Genomic DNA, 11,280 nt, shown 5'->3' on the forward strand with positions numbered 1-11,280 from the left:
GGTGTTAGCCAACCACGGCAATTGGATATTGTCTGTATCGGCTTTTGGTACTAATGTTCAGGTCTGTGCTTGCATGTGTGAACATGAAATTGTTCGGTTCTGTGCATGCTATTGCTATGTTGTATATTATTGTATGTATGTGTGCATTTCCACGAACAGTGTAGACGAGCGTGGAGAGTGCATTCATCCCTCATCAACCACTTCCCCTTGGGCTTACGAGAGTTTTTTCTGCGTACCTCTCATTTTTGTTTGTGTCTCTCTGATACTGTATTGATGCCGGTACCTGTACCTCGATGTGTTCCTCTATCTGCAGTCGCCTTTAACCGTCGGTCAAGTTAACGTTTATTGTGCTCTAGGTATCGTGCGAATCAAAATGAACAATAATAACACAAGTCGTGCTAGAGTGACGACATGTGCGTGTAGTAGGGTTGATGCGATGGGACGTTATAATTAGGTGGAACAGAACACACATTGGGCAGATTGATTGGGCATCATTGATTGTGCTCAGTCTAAACAGTGAACATAATAATTATCTCCAGTGACAGACTGTAGCGGCTAGCCTCCAATAGGTAGCTGGCACTAGTCGCTACTGCTTGTTTGACAGGTGCCGCCAGAACCCCTGTTGTGTCATGCTATAGATGCACATGCCCTGTTCTGGGGCATACTGAGGTACTTTGATTTTGTTGACTGCATGTAGACAGCATCCAATAGTAGTACTCGTAGACCTTGGCTCTTTGTAGGTCAACCACCATCGCATGGATCGATCGGTGACTATGCACTTGGAGGTTGGAATAGCCCGCGCTGAACAGATCTTGCCATGGCCCAGGGAGTGAACTCGCTTACTCGACTATCCCGGTTTTAGTTAACCAGCATGAGTGGTGCAATTTGTCCATACCATGTTGCGAGCTCACAGTTGTTTGGGCAGGTTTTGAGCTGCACCACGAAACAAAGCGAAATAACGGCGTGACTGTAGAGCAAGGAAGCGGCGAGACGGCACTTCCAGGACGAGACAGGCAGTAGAGATGTGTTCACAGCACGAGCAACCTCTCAAACCCTGCCGGTACTCCACAGTTACAAGAAAATGTCGGACTGGACGACGCGCCAATGCAAACCTGCTACATCCAACCAGGCAGATAGCTGCCAAACCAGGCCAATGTCGACCCACTGCATACCGGTATGTCAATGTCAAACAGATCCTGCAGGAGAAGACTGGGATGATATTGGCGTCCAGTGTACGGACACCAGTCACATTTCCTGCGTCTTTTGCAGCATACAGGATAGACTCATCACTGTAAAGTCCACTACTTCGTGATTTTTATTTGTAGAATACATGACAGGCGTATTCAGTGTGCCTCGCAGGACTGCGAGATGCTGCAGAAGACCAGTTTCGACCTTTCTGGACCGCCATTCACCGACGGTGGGCTACACGATGCTGGAGGAACTAGATTCCATTGAAAACCCAAGATTCCTTTGCTCCTGGACGCTCCGACGTGTTGTGATATCTGCCAGGTGCGCAGTAACTAGTATTTTCATCGCTATAGCGAGGACGACGCCGATCGGCAAACTCTTGCTCACAGCCATCACCAGCCTCTCAAAACCATCACTTGGCATCCCCCAGAGGTATAGGAGAAAGCCAAAACAGCTCTCAACAAACAAAAGCTAAGGACGATGGAAAGAGAGCATGTCCAAAATAAGACGAACAGTATGAAGTTCAAATGGGTTAGAACACTCGTTCCACCAACTATACCACTTTCAATAAATCGTGACGCCATTTTGTTTTAACACGCATACGGTCCATTCATGAGCACGAAGAGAAGAAAGGCATATTAACACATAGTAATACCAGGCAGGCACAGTGGGTTGGTCAAAGACCATGATTGAGATACGAGAGGTACCTGGTTCAAGTCCTGCCTGGGAGCGGTTTTTCCAGCCGTGCTGCTACCCACAGTCAATTGGGAACTTGTGGCCAGGCACAAGGGGTACATGTATGCAGCTAATGGGGTCGCTTTCGGCACTTGTGCCAGTGGTTGTGAGACTTACCCACTCACCCCCACCGTTAGGCGCTGCATCTGCCGCTAGGGTTTATCGGGTGTTAGCGGCCGTCGTGAGTTCCCTTCGGGAACGGATACGATAATTTACTTTACTTTACTTAATACACTATCTAACGATGTTTAGGGTGTTCATTTTATGTTATGATAACACTTGTGTCCACGAAAACTTTACGTTGTTCTGAAGACATTTGGCCACATTCTGCATCCATATGGACGTTCTCCTATATGTATACGTTCATGGTCATGTAGTTGGGATGCCTGTGTTAATGCCTTTACACATGTCTTGCACGTAAAAGTCTTTATCCAGAATGGATACGTTTATGTCTGCGTAAATGGGACGATGTTGTGAACGATGTCCCACATTTCTTACACTTGTGCGGTCTCTCTCCAGTATGAATACGTTTATGAACACCTAGATTGCCTGACTGAGTGAAGGACTTCCCGCATACATCACACTTGAATGGTCGATCTCCAGTATGAGTACGTTTATGAGCACTGAGACTGTATGACTGAATGAAAGACTTCCCGCATACATCACACTTGAATGGTCGATCTTCAGTGTGAACACGTTCATGCACGCGGAGGTGAGATACTTTTTTGAACTCTTTTTGGCAATACTGACACCTTTGCGAGGTCTTATTCTTAGAACGCTTTTGTGAAACCTGATTCTGAGCCACAGCCTTAGAAGAGTCAGAATATGGTCGGATAGGACGCCTGTGTCCGACTGGCATTTCACACTCATCAGGTTTCTCCCATATTTCAGGTGTTCTTCCAGCGGACACTCCAGTATTTGACGCTGTGGCTGGAGTTAAGTCCATTTCAAACTGAGGATATGATCTCACAAGTGGTGCACGTTTCTCATACCCGCTGACCGCTGAAGTCCAGTGCACCACGTCTTCCATTTCAGAAGGTGCACTAGAAATTGTTTCATCCCTTTCGCTTTCGTTGGCTGTCCGAAATGTCTGTTCGAAAGCTGGCCGACGGTTAGAAGTGCTGCCTGAGTGAATCGTGTTCCTCGTCCATTTTATCAATGGCGGAGTAGAAACAGGAATTAGGTTGCTGGTATACTCAGGGGGTATGTTACTCGTGTCCTCTCTCTTTACCAGTGTAGCAGATCTCATCCACGACACTTTCTCCATGTTTTTCTCTAAAAGGTTGGACGCAGGATATGGTGGAATGGATGATGGACCATGCTCTCTAGAAGTTTGGTCGTGCATATTCCTCTTCGACTTCATCAATGGCGGCATTGGTGGTAGTTTATTCGAATCCACACTGCAGTCAGACATCGACTCCTCCAAGTCACCCATTTCTCACTGAACTTCAACAACTCTGGAAAGGAAATGGTATACCGAGCCAATATTACTCGTAGCTACTTCACGCAGTGGTTTTAAATTTCGGATTTAGAATGGTTCGCTCTGTTCACTTTAATATCTTGCTCAAGCGTGAAAAACAATATTAGTTGATAACAATAACAGATGGGTTTGCCCTAATTCTAGCAGCCCGCAATGGTTTACAATTGTACGTGTTCAATCAAAACCTGCCATATAATTTTGCATCAATGGTCGTACAAAAAGATGTGAGTTGCCGAAAAAGAATCTTGTCGTTTTAGCAGCAGCGTCATACACAGGAGTTTCTACTGGACGGACGCGTGAAACATGGGACCAACCTGATGCGCTTGGCATGCCAGTTGCACGAAGGCGTCCTATCGGACAAAATTCTGATTCTTCTACGGTTGTGGCTCAGAATGAGGATTCGTACAAGCGTTCTAAGTGTAAGACATTAAAGAGGTGTCAGTTTTGCCGAAAACAGTTCAAGCACGCTTCTCGCCTCCGCGACCATGAACGTGTTCATACTGGAGATCGACCATTCAAGTGTGATGTATGCGGGAGGTCTTTCACTCTGTCAAGCAGTCTATGTGTTCATAAACGTACTCACACCGGAGAACGACCATTCAAGTGTGATGTATGCGAGACATCTTTCACTACGCCAGGCAATGTACTTGTTCATAAACGTACTCATACCGGAGAGATACCACACAGGTGTAATACATGTGGCACATCGTTCACTCAGTAGTGTAATGTACACAGACATGAACGTATCCATTCTGCATAAAGACCTTTTACGTGCAAGACATGTGTAAGGTCATCCACACAGTAATCCTAACTACATGACCACGAACGTATACATACAGGAGAACGTCCATATAGGTGCAGACAGTGCCCAAAGTTCTCCAGAACATCATCATGTTCCGTAGACACAAGTGTTATCATAACATAAAATGAACAGCCAGAATATCGTTAGATAGTGTTTTACTATTGTGTGAAAATGTCTTCCTTCTCTTTGTGATTATAAATTATACGAACAAGAGAGAGATGGTTTGTCTGTGCGTTAATGTTAGAAAAATAATATACATTCTCACCACTTTGAAAAAGTTCACGTTTTATTGCTATTCATACTAGTCTGTGGTCTTAGCCACACACGCGATAGACTTTGATAGTCCAGATTCGCAAAGCTGAGGTGGATCGTGTTGTTCAGTATTTCTGTTCCATTCCATGGTCTCGTTCTCATGTATTATGTCAGAAAATTACAGTACTTATCTAGGATAACCTTTGATCTCAGAACTTTGTCTTTATCTAGATCGTAGATATGTGCGAAGGCTTTGTTGGCTTTTAGGAGAGCATGTCTGAGGACGTCTGAGGAGACCAGACAATAATGTGGAAATGAATCACTCCCATTTCGTATAAATTATGCAAGCACGTTTCCGTAGGGTGTAGAACGACTGTGCAAAGCCGCCTTTGGAAAGGTGTCTGAAGGGAAATTTTTCGCGTTTTCTTAAACTTTTCTTTTACATATTTCCACTCCACCATGCTGAAATACAATGTAGATCCAAACACACAACTGTGCAGGAAAGCTCACCCTTCCGCTACGTTTAGTCGGCAATAGACGTTTCGCATTCTGAAAAGCAAATTTTTGGTGAGTGCTAGATCCTTTACTTGTGTCAGAATGGCAGTTCAGCGCTGGACAACAACGTGTAGTGTTGACACTGACAAATAACAGTAGGAGTGATCATTTATCACTTAACCTCAGGTATAATAAGGTGATCATGTGTGTACAAAACTTGTATTGGTAATAACTTTGGCATACATTAATATTTTTCAACCAAATTTTCTGTGGTGATACATTGGGTTAGTTGTCATGGATTTCCAATATCAAATTTAAATTATGAGCTGAATGACGTCATCAGTGCTACTTTTTATGTTCAGATTTCAACCCAAAACGCGGAGAAAACGAAAAAATTAATAGTAAGGCCACAAATCCTGGTGAACTGGATAGCCTTTGGGCCCTAGATAAAGGATATTGGTGGATATTGTACATAGATAACAACATTTCGCTGGAAACCAGTATCGACTTGTTTCACCATACGCACTGTATACATTTAGTATACGAAGCTGTCGTTCCTCGGGGTCTGTTCAGACTCACCACCGCGATGAACGGGTGTTTAGTATCGATATCCAGCACATTCCCGCTTGCTGGGATGTACAGCTAGCCAATGCAACAGCTCTCATTCGCCAAAGACATTCCCCACGCTCCGCGTTTATGGATGAAGCTGTCATTGCCGTTTCAAAATAGCCGACATTGTCTCTTACACATAAATGACTGCGCTTTACATGTAGTGCATCACACCAGCAATCTGCTGTAGATCTACAGACAGTGCATGCAGCGAGCCGAGCATGCGCACTTGAGTAGGGTACTTGACTCCCACGCGCGATCGCTGGTCACAACTGTGAACTGAGTCTGTACACGCGACTGTGCTCGTGTCGTTGTGACTTGCAAGTGCACTCTGTACTGCACTGATGTACTGTATGACTACTGACTAGTCGACTGGACAGGAACAATGCAAGTGCAGTTTTCAGTGCGTGGACTCGGCTACTAAAACATTTTGTGGAAGCAAACAAGCCTTCTTTATGACCTTGGTCATTTTTCTCAATCGACTCTGCGCTTCCAGCTAGATGTGTCCGTGGGGTATTGCCCAACTAGAACTGTAGTCCTCACATGCCCCAGGTCGCGAGGAGCTAATCACTTTTGTCACCAGAACTCCTGCTCGGGACTCGACACATTTATTCCGTCCGATGTCATCTCCGCTGCGAGTGGGGAGCTTCATGCCCACGATAAAAGAGAACGTCATCATATATTTTGAATCCTTCATCAGAGAAAGCTATTCGAGCTCAAAACGACACAAGACGCCATTATAAAGATACTCTTACAGATCGCGATGTGACTGGCCTCCAAAAGTGCTGCAAAAGACTTGAAGTATTTTTCAAAACAAGATTGTGAAAAAAAGGTGAGCGCTCGAGTGCGGCGAACACGGCCAAACGCCATGTTTTCCTTGGTAACATGACGTCAGCCACATTATCACCATGGCGAGTTGCAGCGCTGATCTTGAAGTACAGCGGCACCAGAAAAGTGTCCTTATTCTACCTGAGACCCTTTCAGCACGCATCACGTATATGTACGTGATGGTACATGTAACTTAAGACGTCCATTTGAAATCGAAGAGGTGGCTTCACAGGCGATGCCCGTTTCTCACACCCGCTGAACGTTGAAGTCCAGCAGGTGGCCATTTTCACACCAAGGTTCAACTCGAGTTCAACTCGAGTGACAGGACTGCACCCAAAAAAGGTCAAACAGGCTAGTAAGTTGTACCCTACAGGCACGGTGACCAGGTGACTGGTGTACGCAGGAGCACGTGACCGCTTGTTCAACCATGTTCGATTGGGAATAAAGGAGGAGCGCTGGATCGCAGCCTTTTTGGACCAAAACCAGTCGACTCAGCGTCCAAAAGACAACAACATGTGGGCCAACCGCGTTCATCCGTGCATTTATAAGAACGAAATGGCGCTTTTAGTGACATTTTGCATACAAATCCCCATCTAGTAGGGCGGAGTCACCCAGTTTCGGTGGAAGTGCGCGTGTTCGATTTGAATTCAAGTAGGAAGGGAGCGTCTCAGCTTTCTCGGACCAAGATCATTCGACCCAGCACCCCGAAGACTACAACTGGTGAAATTTACATTTTTGCCTTAACATCTCCTTTAACCACTGTGGCAAGTTTCTTTTGCAGACCCATAAATCATGTGATGTTTTGACCATTTTTGAGAGGAATGCCAATTTCAAAGTCCCTTTCAGACAATTTTCACGCGCTTTGCATAGTTGATCTACACACGAAGGAAACGTACCTGCAAACTTGTAGCGAAATCGGACAGATCGACACGCACACATTCTCTGGCCCTGTCACACATGCCGCCTAAAAAGTCCCCTACCGTTCACACAGAACTACGATCTCAATGAAACATGACGTTCTCACATCAAAGGTTTTGCTAGAATTATTATTAACTTCTACATAATGCATGAGAACAAGACCATGGAATAGACCACAAAACGATCCAGGGTGGTGGCGAGACTATACATTTGGATATCAGTGACCACTCTGCAATACGTGCCAGGCTGCCAATTTCAGCAAGTCACCACTTGAAGGGACAGCATCTGCGCAAGGCTCGTTGTTTGCACAAAGTGGATTGGAATATGTTTGCATGTGACCTAAAGAATACGCTTACTACCTGTGACTCTGTCTGTGTGGATGTGTTGTCTCGTACCTCACTGCGGGGATCCAGACCACTCTAGACAAACATGCTCCACTTCGGGAACGGCGCCGCAAATCTCGACGTCCTTGCCCCTGGATTACAGATAAGTTAGTGGCAAGTGTTCGTGAACGGAACCGGGCGCATCATCTCTGGCTCCGAGACAAAATCGATCAGAACCTTCAAGAAGCACGCCAATCAGCTCGCTCCAAAGAACGCAGAAGTTTGCGCAACTTGTACTTCACTAAGAGATGTGATACAACAGATCAACGGAAACTTTGGGCTGTCATGAACGATGTCACAGGCCGACAGAAGACACGGAAAGAACCTGAAGCGCCGCTTGAGTCAATCAGTAAATTGTTTGGAGACATTGTGCATGACCTATGCGGCCACCTGAGCTGCATATACCACATGGTCCAGCCTCTGCATCTAGCTTCTCAACATTTCAGCCGGTAAGCGTGTCTGATGTTGCACAATGCTTGCAAACTGTGAGTCCTCACAAAGCATCTGGGAGTGACAACATTCCTGGAATTGTACTGCAGTGGTGTTCAGATGTCCTGGCACCTCCATTTACCACCCTAGTCCATGCATCCTTGACATCAGGTACTGTGCCAGTGTGTTTTAAAACATCACACATTAGTCCACTGTTCTAGAGTGGCGATGCAACATCCCCTACTAACTATAGACCAGTGTCCATGCTCCCTATTCTCTCCCGGATTTTGGAGTTCTTTGTAAAGAAGCAACTCACAGCATACCTCACGCAACATAGCATATTACCTAGCAGTCAGTTTGCCTACAGGAAAATGCACTCTACCGAAGATGCATTAGTTCTAGCCGCCAACAGTTGGCTGTTGGCCAAACAAGAGCGAAAATGCACAGGCATTGTGAAGTTTGACATGTCAAAAGCGTTTGACCGTGTCCAACATCAACGTCTGATTGATAAACTATTCACCCTGGGAGTCAACGGCAGAGTATTGTTATGGTTGGCTAGCTATCTGTCTGGTCGTACTCAGCGTGTCAAGGTATGTGAGGCTCTCTTCGATGTGGTCCCATGCTCAAGAGGTGTGCCCCAAGGCAGTGTTCTCGGGCCGCTTCTCTTTGTCCTTTACACGAGTGGCATTTCCGACGTCATACCTTGCATTGTTGTTCATCAGCAGTTCGCAGATGACATCATCCTACTTAAATTTTTGAAGTAGATTATTCTGATTCAGATCTGGACACTGTTTGCAAGACGTTGACTACAACTGTGACACGTCTGACTGACTGGCTCTCCGAAATTGGGCTTCTGCTGAATACCGGCAAAACCCAAGTCATGGTAATTCAACCTCGGGGACTCACTGGCGACATACCAGTCCTGAAATGTAAGGATCAAGCCTTAACTGTTACCGCCACTATACCTTGGCGTAACCATTGATGACCAGCTATCCTGGCAGCCACATGTCTCCAGTGTTGTGCAGCAGGCGTCAGTCGCCATCAGCCAGCTATGGCGCCATGGGCGATCTCTGCCCATAAGAGCCCGCAGACTTTGGTACATTGGCATTGTGCAAGCACGACTAACGTACGCATCCAATGCATTCTTCCCGTCGCTGACACAGCAGCTGCAAAGTCGTTTAATCAAATCCAGCAAATGCGGAATTCGTGCAATTTTCCGACTCTCCAACCGTGCATCCAAAGCCCCCCTCCTCGTGCGCTTATCTATTCGATCCCTAACTCACATTTATAACTACAAGGTTTTGTTTTTTGTTTTCCGTTGCCTACATGATCTTGCAAGTCCTCTTTTCTGTACCTACTTTCAGTTGATGACTAATACAGGCCAAGCATCCCGGGATGATCGCCGAATTATTCGAGGACAGGAACAGCGGCTACTGCAAGTGCCTTTCCTTCCTGGACCTTCCGGTCGTCAGTCATTGACATTTTGGGAAGCATTCTTTGGAATGCCCTTCCCAGCGATATTCGCCTCCACAGTGCGGCGTTTGCCTTTAAACTGGCTTTAAGCAGAATAAATTGTAATTTGTAACCACCTTGCTCGGCATCCCTACACATTACTGCTTTTATCTCTGTGTGCTCTTCACTGCATGCTTACACATACACACACCCGTTTGAATTATATACAAACTTTGTGCTTTGGATTTATCATGTTCTTTTTAATATTTAAATAATCTACGTGGAGATAAAAGTTTAATAATAGCTATGAAAAGTACGAATGCTGCAGACATCCACCGTTGCCCTTGCCTCCACCAGAGCCACTACCAGTGCCGTTGGTTGCTGGAGTTGGGGAGGAGTCGGCAACAACGACAGTACCGCCAATCACAGAAATTGATCCCATTTCTTTGACACAGTATCCGGCTGTGCGGACACCGCAGCACCCTCCGGCGCTTGATCCGTGGGTCCAGAGATCACGGAGGTCGACCGCCAATTATTCAACCGAAATATATGCTAGGAATGGCCAAGGCCCACGCGGAGCATCGAAGGAGACCGGAAGCCGGGGGCAAAACGGAATACCATCTCGGGACGTAGATGAGGTAAGGACAGTGGCACGGGACAGACGTAGGAAGGAGAACATGGATGGTATCAGCCGACTGACTGGTGGTAAATATGAGTTGGGTGATGATGCGGCGGATGACGAGGATACAGATGACGACGAGGCGGATGACGGCGAGGATACAGATGACGACGAGGCGGGTGATGATGAGGCGGCGGATGACGACGAGGCGGATGACGTTGAGACGGCTGGTGGTGATGGTAATAAAAGGGACGAGGAGGAGTCAGGTGGCAGGGAAGGTGATGGAGCTGCTGAGGGGGAAATTCGTAAGAAGTCAGCTGTGTACTTGAATTTTTTATCTCGTCCCGATTGTTTGAGTGTGTATGATGATTCCCACTTCTCTGTACTGTGTCGTGCCCGTTATGTACAGCAGTCGAAGGTCCTTGAAGCTGTTTGTATTCGTACGCATAAGCCCGATTTGTGTAAGCAAAAAGAACAAGTTTTACAACTTAGGTTATTTTCGTGAGTTTACACCCGTGTTCATGAGTTGTTTCTGCACTGTTCATGCCCGTTTGTCACACTTACTCTTTATTTTAGTTCTCATTTTTTGTAATACTTCCCACAAGTTATCCGTCATGTGTCACACTTCTTTGGATTTTTAACCTTTGTTTTTCCCTTGATCTCTATAGTTCCGTATTTCCACTGATGATCAGAGCGTGAAAATCGATTTTGGAAGCACACAAAACCAAACCTTGAACAAATTGTCATGTTGCGTGGTGATGTCTGCGCCATTCATACTTTTCATAACTATTTTTAATATTTCCCTCTCTCTTAATATTATTCGTTCTTAGCAGGAACCGGAGATTTTCCTCTGGTGAGAAGGCAGAATTGCCTGTGCTCTAAACGAATTCAAAAAAAACGAAACAAACAAGAAACAAACAAATGCAGAACGACATAATCCACATCAGCTTGCGATTCTGGATTATCAGTCTATCGCATGTGTAGCTACGATCATACTTGTGTGAATAATATCAAAGAGTGGAATGTATTTTAAACTGCTGCGAATGTACACTATCTTTTTAACAGACACACACACACAGATACACACACA

At 45.7% G+C, this 11,280-nt stretch overlaps 1 protein-coding gene across 1 annotated transcript; it reads right to left on the bottom strand.

Moving 5' to 3' along the window:
* Positions 1-2,197: 2,197 nt before the first annotated feature.
* LOC135820860 (zinc finger protein 195-like) lies at positions 2,198-3,400 on the bottom strand. The gene has a single exon (XM_065333902.1). It carries the CDS (start codon positions 3,356-3,358, stop codon positions 2,351-2,353), a length of 1,008 nt encoding a protein of 335 aa, XP_065189974.1. The 5' UTR covers positions 3,359-3,400; the 3' UTR covers positions 2,198-2,350.
* Positions 3,401-11,280: the final 7,880 nt, after the last annotated feature.

Source organism: Sycon ciliatum, chromosome 7 (genome assembly GCF_964019385.1).
Source record: "Sycon ciliatum chromosome 7, ocSycCili1.1, whole genome shotgun sequence".
Taxonomy (NCBI): domain Eukaryota; kingdom Metazoa; phylum Porifera; class Calcarea; order Leucosolenida; family Sycettidae; genus Sycon; species Sycon ciliatum.